The sequence below is a fragment of the Eimeria acervulina genome, genomic scaffold, assembly GCF_000499425.1.
Source record: "Eimeria acervulina Houghton genomic scaffold, Eah_scaff148, whole genome shotgun sequence".
In the NCBI taxonomy this organism is placed as follows: domain Eukaryota; phylum Apicomplexa; class Conoidasida; order Eucoccidiorida; family Eimeriidae; genus Eimeria; species Eimeria acervulina.
This window is the reverse complement of record NW_013549166.1, coordinates 1-18,092: the sequence shown is the minus strand read 5'-3', so window position 1 is coordinate 18,092 and position 18,092 is coordinate 1. Positions and strand designations below refer to the sequence as shown.

The 18,092-nt window shown below is 52.2% G+C and overlaps 4 protein-coding genes across 4 annotated transcripts; 2 read left to right on the top strand and 2 right to left on the bottom strand.

The window, feature by feature from the left end:
• Positions 1-686: 686 nt before the first annotated feature.
• Positions 687-1,997, bottom strand: EAH_00021050 (hypothetical protein, conserved; the record flags this gene model as incomplete). Its single annotated transcript, XM_013393499.1, has 5 exons — positions 687-809; positions 1,078-1,152; positions 1,313-1,346; positions 1,581-1,699; positions 1,929-1,997. The coding sequence occupies 5 exons, from the start codon at positions 1,995-1,997 to the stop codon at positions 687-689; spliced, it is 420 nt and encodes a 139-aa protein (XP_013248953.1).
• An 875-nt stretch (positions 1,998-2,872) lies between these two features.
• On the top strand, positions 2,873-5,114 carry EAH_00021040 (hypothetical protein, conserved; the record flags this gene model as incomplete). Its single annotated transcript, XM_013393498.1, has 5 exons — positions 2,873-2,927; positions 3,136-3,476; positions 3,774-4,288; positions 4,489-4,924; positions 5,040-5,114. The coding sequence occupies 5 exons, from the start codon at positions 2,873-2,875 to the stop codon at positions 5,112-5,114; spliced, it is 1,422 nt and encodes a 473-aa protein (XP_013248952.1).
• A 2,113-nt stretch (positions 5,115-7,227) lies between these two features.
• On the top strand, positions 7,228-8,574 carry EAH_00021030 (Chromosome III, complete sequence, related; the record flags this gene model as incomplete). The annotated part of the gene is made up of 1 exon (XM_013393497.1): positions 7,228-8,574. The coding sequence occupies one exon, from the start codon at positions 7,228-7,230 to the stop codon at positions 8,572-8,574; it is 1,347 nt and encodes a 448-aa protein (XP_013248951.1).
• Positions 8,575-9,270: 696 nt separating this feature from the next.
• EAH_00021020 (hypothetical protein, conserved) lies at positions 9,271-15,333 on the bottom strand (the record flags this gene model as incomplete). The annotated part of the gene is made up of 8 exons (XM_013393496.1): positions 9,271-9,925; positions 10,058-10,235; positions 10,380-10,721; positions 10,861-11,811; positions 11,963-12,976; positions 13,090-13,177; positions 13,280-13,320; positions 13,671-15,333. 8 exons carry the CDS (start codon positions 15,331-15,333, stop codon positions 9,271-9,273), a joined length of 4,932 nt encoding a protein of 1,643 aa, XP_013248950.1.
• Positions 15,334-18,092: the final 2,759 nt, after the last annotated feature.

Below are 18,092 nucleotides of genomic sequence, written 5' to 3'. Positions count from 1 at the left end.
ATACTGCCTATTACTTCTTTTGTCACATATTCAGCTGTAGCACCTAAATATCAGAATTCGAACAAAGGCTGGGGAAACGCGACACTGAACGCAGAGCTAGATGAATAAATTTGTTGCTCATGCTAATCTTCTTCGAAGTATTTCTTTTCAAGGACTGAGGGAATGCCGAGTTACTGGCGGGAAAGCTGGCGGTTCCAGCTATACTCACGGAACCAAAGTGCAGTAATTCAGGTGCCATCAAATGTACAGCGCGGGGGCAACTGCTTGAGAAGCATCGCTCGATATGAGTGATAAAACAGAAGATTTATTTTATCTCTCCGCAAAATTACTAGCGCCGATGCTTCATCAGCTGTGGGTTACAGAGACTGCCTAGCTGCTCCGTGAGGTACCGTTGCGCGTCTACTCCTTCCTCAGGGTGACAACAAATATTTACGGGGGAAAATAAGACAAATTGGTGCCGCTAAATGCCGTTACAGTGCTGTTAAGAAGCAGCATGGCATGAAGTGCATCGTTGACTGCGGTGCGCTGCTAGAATTGCTAGTCACGGTCACCTATGTTGTGGATTTGTTCTTGTCACAACGTAATGGACCGTTATCAAATATGGTGTTGCAGGGAATGCAGTTCCAAAGAAAAGGGCTGCATGCATTGTGTTGCGTGCATGCATGCCTGCGCACTGCACTGCTGCGTCAAAAAGGGGTCGCCCGCATGCGGACGTCGAAGTCTAAAGCGAAATCTTTCCACGCCCACAGCAGAAAATATTTGTTAGGGAGCAGCTTAAGGTGACCATCTTCTCCTGAGTCTTGGGCGACCTGCGCAACAAAGGAGATTGGCGATTACGCTGGGAGCACCAAGAAAGTTTGCGTAACAAGCATTCAGAATGGCGTCTTTGCAGCTGCATTATTTCGCCATGTTTCAGTTCTTAGAATCAACAGCAAGAATCAAACAGATGCAGGAAGATGTAGCAAAACGAGACAGGAGGAATTTTAATAGCCAGGGAACAAAGAACATGCAAATGAAGATTTCGTCCGTGTCGGGGGCGCAGCTTTCATATATTATTGCTATCTTAGAGGTACGCACCTCCACGCAAGAGTCCAAGATAAGATTATGAACTAAAGTAGTATACACGTTGGGAACAAGAGGTCGCGACAAATCCTGAACAGAGGCAACCAGGACAAAGTTCAGCCAACCTGGATACTTTCAGCTCGTTCTCCAAAGTATATAGCACTACTGATGTGCTAATGCCAGCACTGTCTAGTAGAGTGAAAGTCAGATTGAACTGGTTTATTAAACACATGCGCCGTGCTGGACGCACCCTGGGAACGCAGTAAGCCTTCTCCGTGAGGTACCTGTTCACATTCGCGCCACCCTAGAGACTATATCAGCAAATGATTAACGCAACGCCATGCCCACTACCCCGAATATCTGGATGAGGGTTGCAACCAGCTCAAGAATGAGAATCGCTGTAGCTTGGTACAGTCCTATTAGTGTGTTTATGAGCAATTGAGTATTTTGCGACAAAATGTACACAAATACACATGTCTTTCATGCACGTACACAACTACGACAGCCATAAAACTCACCACTTGACCAGGTCCACTGCGCTCGTCGGCTTGGGAGCGTTTGCCCGCAGCAAAAGGCCCGCAAAAAAGGCGAAGTGGCGGTAGGCCTCGTAGTCAATGCTGTACTCCTGCTGTCGTTTCTGTTTGCACGCATTCACGCACACACCCAGCAGGTACACCGAATTCAAGGCCAGTTGCGTGAGGAGCACGTACAGGAGAAAACGAATGCACCTGCTATATCCTTCAGGTGTCTGAATTTCACCCCTTCCACCACCAAATACAAAATGCAGGAGCAGTTCCACTGCCTGTCGATACTAGAGAGCTGCACTGCACGAGCAGGGTCTGTGCATCTCAACTCGTACTACGCACTTCCCGCGACGATGCTGTTGAAGCCGCAGGTGCAGTTTTCTCCTTCGTAGTCTTTTTGAGGCCTTGCATTCTCCACGGATAAAGGCAGGACTGAAAAAAAAAGCTATGATAAATGACTGGCTGCGCCGCTCGCCACCATTTCGGCGGGCGTGTCTTTTCTGCGGAAGCTATAAATGCGGTATTTAGAAGAGCAAGAAGCTTGCCCAAAAGTAGAGGAAAAACAAATCAGAGAGACTAGGCGAAAAAGGCGCATAGGATGGCGAAAATCCGCATCTAGCTCTTCCTTTCGCCGCCCCTACACACCCTGGTGGTGTCTTGCTCCTCGCCTAACACCACCCCGAGCTGAAAAGGGTGAATACGAAAGCATATGCAAAGATTTTTAAGTGGGCTTTACGGCACTTTTCCAATTTTCTCCTCATATAACTTCGTGGACTGTGAATGAGGAGGGGCTTTCACAAGGGTCGGCGATGGGTGGAGTGTTATCTGCTCAGATTATCGCCTCGTCTACACAACAAACACACGATGGCGTAGCAGCTGCACCAGCAAATGTTGAAACCTTATAAACCCTTGACACAAGTAAATGTAATATACAATTTACTGTTGTGTTGAGTGAAATATATGTATTTGTTAGTTCAACTTGAGGTCGAGCTTAGGCGTTCGGGAGCGCATGCAAGTGCCCCACAGGGAATGAAATTAATGCTTCTGCTGTGATGACCTTCTCCCCGCACTAAAAGAAAAGTTTAAGGAATTGAAATGACAATTATCCGAAGAGCCGTTGCTACCCGTTCGCGTGCTCATCACTAGAAGTTGAGGGACGGCTCGCCAGCTCACTGAGTCCCACACCAGAGTAAGTTTTTTAAGGCTTATTTTTTTGCATACGCCTCTTAACTCTCTATCCACTGCCTGAATATCCGAATTTAACTTTATTTGACGAGAAGAAGATCATGGAAGGCAGCTGCGACAACAGACAGCCTCTGCCGCCTACCAAGAAGGAGCCTTGTAAGTCATTCATTCCAACTTGCCCCGTTCCTTGTTGCTGCGCTTCCCCTCCCCTCAGCTGCTATTTACACGCAATGAGAGCATATCATTTTAAGCAAATAAAACAATGTCGTCAGTAAGAACGCCGTAGCAGAAGTGTGTCACGTCTCTTCAGTTGGGAGGAATTGCTCTCCTTGATTTCTCTTCTTTCCGTCTGGTGTACGCGCAGTGCGAGTTCGCAGCTTCTCTTCTATGCGGCAGCACGAGCAGCAGCAGATGGCAGCAGCAGCCCTGCGAATCCCTAGGGGCCCCGGTCAGCACATGCCTTCGCTTCAGCTGCGCGATCCGAGACTGAAACAACACCTTGCGCACCCTTCAGTTCAGGGAAGCAGCAGCAGCAGCAGCGCTGTTGGAAACAGAAGCACTGTAAAGTTCACGCCGAATGTAGCTGTCAAGCAGGAGACAGGCGCGGGGACAACCGCCTCCCCGTCCACTGCACAAGGAGCAACTGCCTTCAGCGTAGATGCCTTGTTGCTGCGTTCTTTGCACAGTCACCAACCGAGCCCCCAAGTAAGTCTTTTTATTATTACAGCGTGCAGATGAACGCAGGGTTCACTCGCTCTGGGCGGGTTCACCGGTTTGACGGCATGCCCTTGCTTGTTTCTAGGGTTTAGGCTGTAGCGCTTGGGGTTGGGACTGCAGCTGCATCGCAGGGTGTCGAGAGCTGACGCAGAGACAGCAACAGTACGAGGCGAGAGGTATATACAGCAGGGTGTAGTGCTGCATGTAACCTCTCCTCTACAGAGTTTTGGCCTGAAAACTTCTGGCAAACTCCTCTTTTCGTCTTCGTTTTTTGGTGAGCTGCAGGGCCAAGACCGTTCAAACCGCCCGAAATTTCCGGGGACGGTGATGCGGCATTTCAGCCCGGCGCCTGCGCCAAAGATGCAGAGCTCATCGCTGCAAAACAGCAGCAGCAGTGCAAAGCAGCAGCAACAGAAGAAGGGCTCACGCTCCATTAGCCTCAGTGGCTTGGCTCTAGATCAATCACAGGGCCACCTGTTCCTCCCCATCACCATCCCTTTCATTCATCAAACACAGAAGCGCATGCAGCAAGAGCGACTCAAGCAGGACACAGACAAGGAGACGTTTCGAAGCTGCAGCCAGCCGCACCAGCTGGATGAGCTGCAGGGTATTGACACTGCGGCATCCACCCCTAACCACTTGAGGCGCAGTGAATCGACAGCCGCGCCACCGACAAATGGAAAAGATAGTCTGCAGTGCTTCAAGCAAGATAGCTATGCTGACACTCCAGCTGCACTGCTGCTGAAGGATCAGTTCTCCACGGACGGCAATGGCGAATGCTGGGAAGAAGACAGCAGGCCGTTCGTCCTGCACACGCCCCAAGACATCACCAGACAGGCAGCACCAGCAAACAAGAAGAAAAAGACATGCTTCTGCAGCTGCTCGTACTCGCAGGCAAAAATAGGCGTTCGGAATCTTCAACCCTTAATGTTGTTGCTGCCGTGTGGGTTGTTCATTGTGCGATGTTTTCTGCTCAGTGTGCTCTTGTGTGTACGTACAGAGAATTTGTGCATCTCTGTTTTCCGGAGCTTCTGCCGTCTCTGGACATCGCCGCAATGCAGGCACAGCAGGCAAATGGGCAAAACCAGACTCAGCAGACGGCAGCGGAGCACCAACACAGGAGCAGCACTACCAACACCAGTACCAGCAGCTCCAACCCTGTCAGCAGCTCTCGAAGAAACTGTCCTACACCACTGCACGCCCTTCCATCTGGGCGTATCGGCAAACTGCTCATTCGCCGCAGTGGCCGCGTGCACTTGTGCCTCCTCACTGACGCCTCCCGCAGGAGAGCTGCACGTGGACGCGGAGAAGCAGCAGCAGCAGCAGAAGCATCGGGAAGCGCAACAGCAGAAGCAACGCCGGATTCGATGAAGCCTAAAACTGAAGATAAACATCGACAGGCACCGCCACAGACCCCGTACACACTCCACAGTGATGTGCGTCATGTGCAACGTGGCAGGTCACTATTTTTAGTGTAGCTAATACCTGCCGACGTTCAATCAATCTATTGTATACTCCCCAGAGATTTTCTGTCCTTTTCTGCTTCTACAGGACATCTGTTACGATGTGCTAGTCGGCACTGAGGGCTCCTTCGCACAGGTGCGCGTTTCGCTGACAGCGAGCTAAAGCTGCCCCCAAATAGCACCACGTATTTGTTCGTCAGAATATATATTAATACACAGGAAAGTCAGTGCCGAATAAATTGGTTAAGCCTTGAATGATCCGAATTTCGTGACACAGCGTTGCGGCGGAACTAGCATTTCTGAACATCTTGACGAGGAAAGCAAGCTGTTCCTTCCTTCGCCTCCAGCTTCTCTGTGTCCATCTGCCATTGTTGATGGTGCACCTTTGTGCCGGAGTATATTTAGCCTTAAGAACTTGTCTCAATGTAGTATGAGGGGATTGTGTCTGCTTTGGAAACGAACGTGCAGGAAGTGGGCTGTCTGCTGTTGGAAACAAATGAATTCATCTTTTTGGGTCGCTGTCTTCGAAAGCTGATTGTCACAGCGGACGTCCCGAGAGCTGTCGCTGCCTTAACGTCCAAAAAGTGATGTATGTATGCTGATTCCCAACATTTTAAACTGACTATCTTTTTCCAAACTCAAACGTGCCAGATGGTCTGCCGCCAGTGCAAGGCCCGGGTACGCGTGCAGGCGTTACCGTGTTATCTTAGAGACGGAACGTCCTGGAACATTTGACTGCCAAAAAGCAGGGATGTTGAATGCTATGCCCTCTGTTGTTCTGCCGCCGTATTGTGGCGGGAGTGGTACAGGTGATTTATTCAGCGCTGTGTCTGCATCCATTTTAGAGCTCCACGGGGACTCCAAAAGGATGTAGCTGGCGCAAGTATATCATTGTATTGCCTCTCATACAGTGTTTCTTTCAATCTTCTTGCATAGAAGGTGGCTAGCACCGTGACTCAAGGAGCCCGGCAGGCTCGTTAATGGCTACCTCATTCTTCCCGGGGGTGCGGAACTGCCCGGGATGGCTGGCAGCTTGCTCATTGCCTCCTCTAAGTTTGAGCAGGCACAAACGATTGCAAGGGTTTATCTGCTTAGAGGGTTCAAATATTTGTAGTCAGGTATGCTGAGTTTCGTGAGAACGAAACCTCGGAAGGTCTCGCTGTTCGCCACCACTTTCGGCAGGGAGAGCCAAGAGGCCAACGGTGTCTGTTGCAAGGAACATGTTTATCGGGGAAATTAATCATGTGGAAAGCAAAACTTCTTCTGCAAAGGTGGTGCATTCAATACAGTGTGTTTCTTCGGGGCTGTTCGACCTAATCGTGTCCCGGAACAAGCCGTTACTCGTACGCCCCAAAAGGTGGCGTTTAATACTGCTTGTTCTGTTTAGTTTTGCTTCTTGTGTTACTAACGAATTTATCAATAGATGTAGGAATGTGGGCACAATGACCCCTTCCAAGAGCCTGACTGTCGCAATGCGTGTAGACGGCGGTTGGGAGGACTCCCGCCTTGATGTTTTCCTGAAGGCTTCATGGGCTATTACGGGTATACGGTGGAACAAACGTGAGCAAATTCAGATGTTTGTGGAGCATTTCAATTTAAAAAGTGGTGTATTATGGTTACTTTCACTAATAGTGGCCACCGTAGCTGGGCGGCGTTTCAGCCGGTGGGACACTGTCGCCTGCTGCCTTCACCGCCGGCCTCTGCTGGCTTGACCATCGTCTGACCACAGCAGTCGTAGAGTGTAGTCTTCTTAATGATCGAGCAACTGATTTTAAATGTGTTTAAAACCATATTTGTTTCAATGTATTTGGGTAGGTGGGGCCGTTATTGGCTCTGCCGAAACACCATTGGTTTGGCCCATGGGAGATGCGGAGGCCGTGGTTCCGCAGTGACGACTGCACCTTGTATAGTTTAAATTGGCCAACTCACGCTGCGTTAGGTTCTTTTTTTGATAAAGTATTCCCAGGTTGTTTCTCCCTACCTAGCAGATGCTGTTGGCGAAGGGCCGTTCACGATTTCGTGCGTTGGAGCCTTTTTTGCAGCTCACTCCGGTGTGCCTTGATCTCTTGTTGGGACAAAAGTATCAAACACCTACAACTGACCACGGCTTTCAGGCAACCATCTAGGGCTGTGTATCCGAGGGGATTTCAGGATTGGCATGCTTCTTCACTGCATGTTTCTTCTGGGCACTAAGGACTCCCCTGTCCCGTCGCCTTCTGCTTCAGGGGAGTGAATTCGAAACCGTCAGTAGGAACATCCATCCCTGTCTAGTCAATATGTTGAAGCTTAGAGGAAATGCTGAAACGCCTGACGCCTCTGCTTTGGGGGATCACATTGCCTCCGCCGATGCTGCTGCTGAGCAGGAAGCCCGGCCAAAGCCAGCGAGAACAGGCAGAGGACTGCCTCTTCGTGAGCGCAAGGTGTATCGAAACCTAGCGCGATACACTCCTCGAGTGCAAGGATTGACCTTTGATCACAACCAGATCCGGTGGATTTCTTACTGGAAAAATGAACAGAACAAGCAAGTGCAGAAACACTTCCCAGTTAGCCGATTTGGATTCTTTGGGGCCAGACTAATGGCTTTAGAAGAGCGCAACCGAATCCAGGGGTGGCCCCTTTTCGCAGATGAAGCGTTCCATCTCATTGAGGGGTTGAAGATCTTTGTCAAGTCCAATCCGGAATATGCTGCAGCTTTGCTACAAGGGGGCGAACTGGATCCTGTCACTGGTGAGATCCACCTCAATGAATATGCAGAGCAGGTCTTGGAATCCTGTTCAGCCACCCTAGAGGAGCGCATTGCTGCTTCTTTGGCTACTGGTCTGCGGGCTCTACCACCCCAAGTAGACGCCTGCGGCCGAAATCAACGCAGTAGGCCAGCAGCAGGAGCAGTTTCAACCCGCCAGCCGCCTCCACTGCCTCTTTCCCACGAAGACGAGGACTGGTCTGTTCACCGTAAGGCGTCTATAGGCGTGGCAACTCGCCGTCAGAGGGCAGCTCGTTTAAGAACTGCTGTGCGGAGGAGTGGGCTTACTGCTTCAACCCCACCTGAAAGGCACGCAGCTGCACCTCCCGGCTCAGGAGGCCAAGAAGAGCTTATCCTTCCCCCTACTGCGTTTGACAGCAAGAGGGGAGAGCCCCAACAGTCCCCAGAACCCGGAGTGGCTACCTATGCAGAAGCCCTGGCTCAGGCATATGCTCTCTCTGTGGGAGGGCTTACAGTAGACGCACCAACAGCGCATCAAGCACTGCCTACGTTGCACAGCAGCCAAGAAGAGCCTTGGCCCTCTTCGACCGTTAATTGCCGAAACCCAGACGTTCTGCCTGATTTGTTGACTGCGACGACTGCTGGAACGCTTTATCTCGAGGGAGGAGCTGACTCTTCAGTAAGCAGCCGGCTTGTTTCTATGGCTTCCTCAAATTTTGAAGATCCCGAACCCCTGGGAGACTCCAGTGCGTTAGCTGAACAGGAACCAGATGCTCTTCGAGACCTCCTCAACTGCGACGTCTCAGAACCGTTGGGCACTGGAGTAGATTGGGAGCTTGAGGGTTGTAACACCGAAACAATTGTTGACGTTAGCAGGCCCACAAGAAATCCTGTACTGCGCCATGCTCGACAGTTCTAGCAACTCAAGTAAAAATGCAGTTTTTCGGTTAAATCTATTTATTAAATGGTTTGCTTCGCTCCCTAATTCTGGGTTGGGGACACCCTCCCAGTGGTTACTGCATCTTTATTGATGGCCCGTTGCCTCGTATTTGTGGTTGATCGCTGTTCTCCCCCATTGATTTTAAGTCAGCCTGCTCTCTCCATGCAGCGGACTGCAGCATTCCCCTCTACAGAAATATTGATGCTGTAGTTTTCGAAATTGCTCCATGGTCCATCTGTCATGCATGGAGGACCTGTTCCCGTCGAACCGCTGTGTCATTAGCTTGGGATATGCTCTAAGAGTAGGAGACCTAAACAGCTCCTTCCGAAAGCGGCAACAAACGCTCCAGCCGATCGCTCCCTAATGAGCACTCCGGCTTATTTTCAAGGTGACTACTTTTTTCCACCACTCTTGTGACAACACCCTAAAGCCTGCCTACGCTTTGTCTATGCAGGAGTTCATTAACAATAATTTGCTCTACTAGTTGCACGAGAGAAAATGAAATGCGGGGACTGCCCAGGAACGTTAATAGAGTGAAAAAACGTGGAAACCCATCGCATGCGTTGATTGGGGCACGGTAACCGGCCACACAAACTATCCTAAGACTGCAGGAAGCTCCCGTAGGGAATCTAAAACTTAAGTCACAGCGAAGCCTCTGTTGGAAAGCAACCCTTATCAAGGAGCAGGGGCTGTCGATTTTGCTTCTTCCGTCCCTGCACTATTTCCAGAAGGTTCTGAAAAACCTTCGGGTTGCTCCATATCAATGTCACCCCCTTCATCATCACCCAGCCAAGCAGGCTGTACCTCCCAACCACCCATTAGGCACCGAAATACAACGCATGCACGTCGTGCCTCTTTCAAAGTCTTGTACTGGTTCAACGGGAAACTTTTCGTCTTGAAGCGGCCATTTTCCCTCCACTGGCAGCGCCAAAGCTTGCGCGCAACATCCAGATAAACCCCCGTGGGAGTGGAGGAATTGCCACCCCCGCCGCTCCCACGCCCACCCGGAGGAGGCCGGCTCCTTCCCCGCTTGTGGCGAGGTGCACCTTCGTGCGGTGTTGGGCTTTGTGGTGTACCACCGCCTTGGATAGACGCATCTGAAACAGAACCTGCATTGCTCGTGGCTCTGCTGCACACACTCACGCCGCGACTTGACATGCTCGAGTCCACGGACATACTGCATCGAGAGAGGGAGAAATCTGATAGGCCCCCAGCGCTTGGTTCGCGAGAAGCCCAACTAGCCCCGTCATCAACAGTCCTAACCACCACACGCCTGCCTCCGATCCGCACGGTTCCCGTGCGTTCTGCCATTGCTCCAAAACCCCTCCCCCTAAGAAAACGCTCGCAGCACACGATTGACTCATGTGTTCCCTTGTGCCGGAGGTGCATTAGGCAGGGACCTTGAGTGCTTGTTCGTCTTCTGCTAAGTTGTTCTACGTAATTATCTGCATGGATAACCCACCTCGCGCCTTCTTGAATGGGCTTTCTCAAACCAATTCCACTCGTGCCCTGCGGGCGAGAAGGTACAGGAGAACTTCCGCGAGGCGAGCTGCCTGCACTCTGCGAGGAGAGCCTCCACGAACGTCTCCTGTGACGGCTGGGGCGGTCTTGCCTTAGCCCAAAAGCCCTCATAGGCTTCACTGTGAAGCAGAAAGGACAAAAACCCAACGGATGATTCTGCAGCCCTGCAGTAGCGAAACTTCCCCTGATCCGCATGCGGGAATAGACCGGCTAACCTGTAGCTAGGACATAATGATAAGCCGTGCACCACAGAAATGGCCTACATCTTATCTGGACGTCAGTGTAGTCCTCGAAAGGGTCGTACGAATCCCGGTAGCAGAATGTTCCTTTTAGCAATGGACGAGCATAGAAGTCGTCCACCAGCAACTGGCCCTGTGTATTTTCCACAGGAGGTGCCGATGACGCAGCAAGGGAGCGCAAAAGCGGAGTGGTAGCACTCATATCGAGTGCAGGTGCACTGCCGCCATGCTGAACAGACTCGACTCGCGCCTCCGCCATACGTGTTCGACCGTCCTCTGCTGCACCTGCCTCTCTTGCTGGCATCTGAGTTACTGAAGCATCATCAGTCGCCCGCAAGGCCCCGCCTTTCTGAGCAGCTGCAGTCCCTACAACCGATCCACACAGGCACAACAATGGGGCACGTTTACCGGGAGCGAAGTGGGACGGCTGTTCCAGCCACTTCCCCCTCGACGCATTGTGTTGTGTCCTTTGACAACGACAGTGTGTGCAAGTAAAGGCACGTACTCTCCAAAGCCGTCTCGCTGGTCCCCATGCCCATGGCCTTTAACTGTGGTCCTTCCAACGGACCTGCCGAGCCAAATAGAGTCCTCAGAGCGCCCTGCAGCAACTCGAAGCCATTAAGACTATCTACCTCACTGTCCGTAGGAGCGGATAAAACGGACGAAACGAATGTCAGCATGCTTCCGGTGTTACTGGACTGCACGGCAGTTGGAGTGCCTCCTTCGCTGCCTTTCGGAGGCTTCGCTTTCCTTCCGGCCGGACTCGGTGCAGATAACGCAGATGTTTCGGAAGCCGGTAGAGCGTATTCCGAAGGTGCTCCATCCATCCGCTCGCCCAACGCAAGGCCGTGGCCTTGATGCGCCTTCGTAGCGACTCCTGCTCGTTGCGCTGCAAATTCAACGGGCCAGCTTTCTATGCTGTCGACCAGCTCGGCAGCCGCATGAATTAGTTCGACCGACAGGTCTACACTATCGCCTCTAACGGAGCTGCTCGCTTGGTCGGTTCCTCTAAGCAGCCCGGAGCGGCTCTGGCTGTCAACTGCCTCAGAAAAGCGCGCCAGCATGGCCCCTGTTCCGGTGTCACTGGTCTGCCAAGGGAAGAATTCAGCGCTAGAGTAAGACGCGCCCACAACACTTCTGCAGGGTATGCGGAAAACGTGAGGTGATGCTGCAAGTGAGATGGTGGAATTCACAGACGACGAGCTATCGGAAGCAGCACCATCGCCCTTACTACCCGTTGGGCCTGGCCTGGCTGCGTCCTGTCCAGCTCCCGTCTTGACATAATCTTCCCACCACCAGGGTACCAGAGGCGTCACTCGTCGCCGTCGTGATGCCGCCTGCTGGTCCGCGGACGTCAAACGCGCCCGGTGCATGCGACGAAGCCTACGAGGAGAAGTGTCAAGGGCATCTCCCCCAAACCCATCTATTCCATGCCCAGGTCGCCCCACCTCATCTCCTGAGCGCCCACACAAAACTAGTCTTAAACAAAACTTCGAATGCTACACCCTGCATTATGCATGTGCATGTGCAGTAATCGATTCGTTTCCCGCCACAACCCAGCATACGGCTAAGTGGGCTGTCTGAACAGCTTCAAAGTGGTGTCTCACTCTCTGCGGTTCCGCCTCTTCCAGCTCGCCCAGTGCCGTCTGACTGTGCAGAAAGTCCGCATTCTTCAGGTGGTCCAGAAATGGCATATCCGAACACCCCGTCACTCCGCTGCGCCTGCTGGGAATGGGCACTTCGCGGCAGGGCAAAGCAACGACCTAACCTTGGGCGACTTGACTGCCGAGGCGGCGTGCTACAAGCAGAAGGCGCTTGCGAAGACGCAATCGAAACAGGGTAGCTGTACTGAGGGCTTCTAGCACCCTCCTCCTCATCATCAGGGTTCGCCATAACATCGGACAGTCCAGATACTCGTAACGCATGAATACCAGACCCCCCCAACATGTTGGGGCAATCCTGTCGCGCCATTCCGTCAGCAAGTGCCTGCATTTCTCTGGATGAGGCTTCCGTTCTTGGCATCGGTTTTCTCCATTCCGGTTCGCCGTCGTCAGCTGAAAAACCGGTTTCCGTCACCCCCCTTGCAGACGATGCAGGTGCCTCCCACAGCGTTGCTGAGAGCATGGAAAGCCTAGCCACACTGCTGTCGAGATCGTTGCTGCCAATCAGAGTGCTGGAAATGTCCGCTTGGCAATTCTGTTGCCTGCGGTGCCAGCAAGCCTGGGCCCAGTCCCGTGTTGCCCAACTGCAACGGGATTCGTTCAACTCATCCTCATCCCCTTCTGGTGTGCCGCTGAAAGCACCATGAGGGCCAGCTCCCGAGGCAGGACTCAGCCTCATCTCTTTTAAGCGTTGCATCAGGAACTCAACCCCTAACGGAGACAGTGCCACGTACCGCCTCATCCTCATCAGCAACTGCGCCAGCGCACTGCGCATACCCGGCTTTGTTAGCGACAACGGCTGGTAAAGCTCATGCAGAATCAAGTGCAGCTGCATGCGGCACCCCAATGGGCACTTACGACACCACTCCCAGTGGCCTTTTTGACTCCGCAAAGTTGGAACGGGACGGCTCCGTCCTCTCCCATGGCCGCCAGCTTCCACCGACTCCTCTCCAGAAGACTCTGTGCGCGAAAACCAAATTGGACAGCTCTTAATGGCTTCAAAGAGATTCACAGCCTGTGCAATAAGGTAAACTTCCCTACGTACGCCTGAGCTACTCTGGCTGTCTGCTCACCTGAACGAGAACGTGCCGCCGCCGTCTTGTCTATAGCGAGCTCAAAGGCCATGAGGTGCTGCCGCCAAGCCAGGCGTATGCGGCATGGCTGACCAACACAAATGCTACAGGAACATCCACATCCTTCAGCAGCCTTGCTTGCATATGATGGTGAGCGTCGCGTCTCGACGAGTTTCTGAAGAGCGCTCACCAGGCACTCGGCATATTTGCCAAATACCGATGCATATTCCGCTGCGCAATGCAACACCACAAGGCGCTGCCACACACGCGTATACCAACGTAGTCGTGCAGAAAAATATCTCCACATCGCCACCACAAATGCCAACCAACTCGGTGTGTATAGCAGCAACTCATCCCCGCAACTTTGTTCTGCTAGGCTGAAACCAACGCGCAGGGCCCCACAGATTTCCCCAAGGCAATTGTCCAATGAGTTCCATGTGAGGAAAGGAAAAGGATCTCTTGACGTGCATCAGCCCAGATATTTCGTTGAAGAAGAGTACAGGAGTGGTAGACAGTAACAGACAACTTCGTCTGTGGAGGCAGTCTCTACAGAGCCGTATGCGGCAGTGCCAATCACTTACCCAACGTGAGGCTTCGAATCTGTTGCTCAGTCAGAGGCTCCTTTGCCACATTCACATACCACTTCTCTAGGGCCTGAAGTCCTTCGGCTCCAACGCATTCCTTTCCCCTCGAAAACGCTCCCCCGAGACTCTCAGCTGTGCAAGATTTCGAGGCGTTCTCGGTAGACTTCGAGCGTTTCCTCTTGATACATGCCTCGTCAGCCGTGTCAGCTTCAGCTGAATCCACCATTGCTGAGCAACGCCGCAAACGCCCATGAATGTCTTGGGCAACCGCCCAAGCTGCAAGAATTGGGCCACCTTCATCGATGAGGCAGTAAAGGCCCGGGTCGCAAAAGGGTTCCTTCGGCGCAGCCCAAGACCCCACATCAACTGTCGCGTCCCGTGATGAGGAGCTTCGAGGGCCGATACTGCTGTACTTTTTCAAATCATCCTCAGACAAAATTGCCATGGTTGAGTATGCACTTCGGCGAGGGAAAAGATGCACCAAGGCCTTCCAGTAGCGGCGGGTTCGAATGGCACACCGCCTGGCGTGGAGGGTCACCCTCAGACAGTGGAGCCATAACTTTCCAGGGGAAATTCCAGCGCAAAGAACAGTGAGAGGGAGAGGTTGGCCGTGAACCTGTATGACTTTACTCCCCGGCGACCCATATGGAAGATTCCTTGCCCCGTTGGTGGTGGTTGATGCAGGCGGTCCGCCCGCTAGCGAAAGTGTCGGGCATCCACTTCCGGTCCCGTCGTCGCTAGCACTCTGCGTCGTGTTGCCACTGCATCTCTCGCTGGTGCTGTTGCCCACCCGGTCTTCTGGTTCTGCAGCTGGGGCACTCTTCCTGCTGAACCGGAGGGCGCTGATAGTGCAACTCAACACCGCACGGGCATCAAGAAGCCCAGCATCTCGGAGTATTTGTCTTCGGTTTTCTGAGTACTGCCCCAGCTGTCCCCCCTTGTGTTGCTGGTTACGGGCCTCCTCTAAGGGACGAGGTTCCAGACCAGGGTCTCCTTCTGGGACCTGTTCTCCCGATGGCTTTCCATCAAGCTTCGCTGTTGAGCCCGCGACGTCATCAGCCACGCCGTGGGGCATCGGCAGCTGCATCCCACCCCCGCTGCTCGGCACTCTACTGCAGTGATGACGCCACCCTGCCCTCAGTACCCGCCCATCAGACGTATGAGCCGAGGTCGTGGAGTCCGCACGTTGTTGTGTCTGCAAATATTGCTGCTGACGGGCCTCGTGTAGATCGGCGAACAATTGAGCGAGGCTGTGTGGCGCAACAGTGCGTTCTTGTGACCTTTGGAGGAGCAGTCGCTGCTGCTGCTGTAAGTGCTCTCTTTGACGCAGCAACTGATTCTGGTGTTCTATCAGTGCCATCTGCATCTGCTGAAGCCGCTGAGACTTGACATTTGTCGCATCTTGCAACTCCTGCTTTACCGGTGGATATGCCTGAGAGTCCATGGACGCCTGGTCAACCAGTGGCCCGCCGCTGTCCAACGACCCCAGCGGAATTTTATCCGCAGGGCTGCTGATCTGCGGCTTCTCGCGAGGAGTATGAGGCTTAGGAGGCGATGATTCTAATGTCATCGGACTGTAATCTTGCTGAGGAAGCTGGTTCAGCAGCAGAAGCTGCTGACTGAGCAACGAAAACTGCTCTTCCGGCGTGGAATCCGCCATTCCTATAAGCTCTTAACATATGCCACCCACATCTACTTCCAGGGTAGGTGTGCCCGTAGAGCGGTAAAGAGTTGAAAAAAGTGGCTGGGTGATCCTCCCCGAAGCCTCCTGTGACGTCGCGAGCCGCTCACATTGAGACCGAAGGCACAAAATCGGTAGGTGAACGTGCTCGGCCTGAAAAGCCAGTATTCCACCCGGAATCAAGATATGCCCCGAACTACGTGGTTAGATACCCTGGCCGAACCCTACGATGCGGGCTCTTCCTCTCTTCCTCGGCCGTGCCTTCCTAGTGGAGGACGTGCGTTCAGAGCGGAACGCAGGGGAGAAGCACCCTCAAGAATGCGATGGAGAACAAAATGTCTGCAGGCGGTGCTGCTATGTTCACCCAAGTAATGTTATGCTTTCCTGGGTAGCTGCTAGCCTACGCCTCGAGTCACCGACTGCAAGCAAAGACTCGATTGTCGCTGGCCGATAGCTGATGCCAAAGCCCGTTCCTTAAACACACTCCTCTACTTGAGTTTCCCATGGACGAAATGGTGGCCCAATGAAAATCAACTTTCCGCTTATGGGCAATTCCACGCATTCGCACGAGAGCCTCACGCAGTTCCCAGCATGTGAGCAAGACGACGCGTCACTGGGGAATGTGCGGAAGCGGCTCCCTTGTAATTGTGTTACTTTCCACGAATGGTAATCAAGAAATTCCTAGGGGAAACAACTCCGCGCCTGCGGATGTGCACAAATCTTGTTAGGAATGCATCGTAGCATTGCATGACTGGCACTAGCGGAAGCTACCACCGTACGGCTACCGGTAAGCACCATTTTCAAGCCGCAGAATTCCTGAGGAGTTCTCACTATTTCCTCAAGTTGTTACTGCGACAACAACTGCAATAGCTTTTAAATGTTACCAGAGAGCGCGGCTTTTCTATTTTGGAAAAAGAACAGAGCACAGTCTGCTGCGGCACGGCAGGAAGAGAGGGAGGGTGAAACCCCACAACCGCATTGCTTCTGGTGAATGTCCTATTTTCATTTCATTATCATAAGGCGTAAAAGGCCTTAGGAGGTGAATGCATAGTAATATCTGGGTGCAGGACATTGATCGGACCGACGCACCACGGCCAGCGCTCGGAATGAGTCTCGCTATTGGAAGGTCATTCCATCGGCTGGTTGAAAATAATCCATCCGGTCATTTGTTCTTTCCTGAATTTTTGGATAGCCGCAAGGCTCAGTGCACGGTGTTATGCACTTTTGGAACTAGGCTCCTGCGAATGTGTACTGAACCACAATTCTCGTAGCCCTAGCACCCAGCAGTCAAGTTGGCACGGCATCGCCTGAGCAACCTCTGTGGAGGCTAGCGTAAGACTGCTGCATACGCTGGATTTTCTGTCTTCCTTGGTGCGCATGACTCTGTGAAATGGGCACTAGCAATCATTCTTTTGGACGGGCTTCAAAGAGCGTTTATGAAAATGAACCTGCATGCGCGGGCGCATTGCTTAGTGCCTAGTAGCTTCTTCTTGTTCTCACCACCGGGTGGCAAGGGAGCTAGGTAACATCATTTCGTGGTCAAGGCTAACTCTAACGTCAAGTTGTCTGCCGGCGTATGCCATCAGACTCCCTGGCCGGCAAAAGTTTTCACGGTAGTGCGTGACGTCCTCATGTTACTAGCCTCAGCATTTTCCGGAGTGTTTATGAATCGCTTCATAGCATATTGTTGATAACAGTTCATGCTTCTCCCTGCTGGGACACTGAAGGCAAACCGTGGCGAAAGATCGCTTGAAAGTCTCGGTTGAAAGGGACGGGAGTAGAAGATACGCAGCTGACGAGAGTCCCGCTGCCACTCAGATACTTGTACATAGAGCAATACACGTTGCAGTAACTTATCGTGGATATAATTGCGGCACACTTGCCTACGTATATTGTAGTTGGAGTCTAGTACTTGAACAGCCATTGGTGTCTTACTAGCAGTATGCAATTCGAAAGCGTCCCCGTTGCTCTTCTTTTGTTAGGTTTTATAGAGAGAACCTTCACTGTATTTGGATACTTACGGGCAGCCGAACAACTCAGTTAGTATCAGAAAAAACAATTCAGCTGAAATGCTCAAAGCGAACCTCAAAATGCACGCGGACGAGTGAACTGAGCTTCATCCACGGACTTCGGGATAGGGGATCCCTAGGGAGCTTGGAAAACGTTTTCACAGATATGTTTTTTGACGCCTCCGCTTTCAAGTAATAGACCAGTGTTCCTCAAGGATAGGCAGCGAGGAGAGAACAGAGACCCATGTCATTGAATGACGTTGGTGGCAAGGCTGTTGCGAATTAAACACGCTCTGGCCAAAGTCTAGCTTAAAACTACTTGCGCCCACTCAGAAATTCGCTTCACTAGCACCTGCTCACTGAAAACCCTGAGGCTTGTACTGCTTCACAAGCAAACGGAATGCAAAACTTTCTGCCCCAATCAATCGCATCACAGTATTAATAGGTAAACCTCAATTTTATTTTTATACTACAGATGTTACGGGAACAATTGAATTTATAGGAAATCCTGAAAAACCAGAAATGACCTCTCAGCATCGTGGATCTGGGTGCCTGTGATCCTGTGGCAAATTCTGAGGCTGTTGGCGATGGCAAAATGCTTTTTGCTTAGCGCTGATTGAAGGGGCATTGCATAGGTGGATATAGGGATGAGCCCAGCTGTTCGCAAACCAATAAGTGGGTTTTAGGAAGGACGATTATGGTGAGATGCAGGGGAGTAGCAAGGCAAAC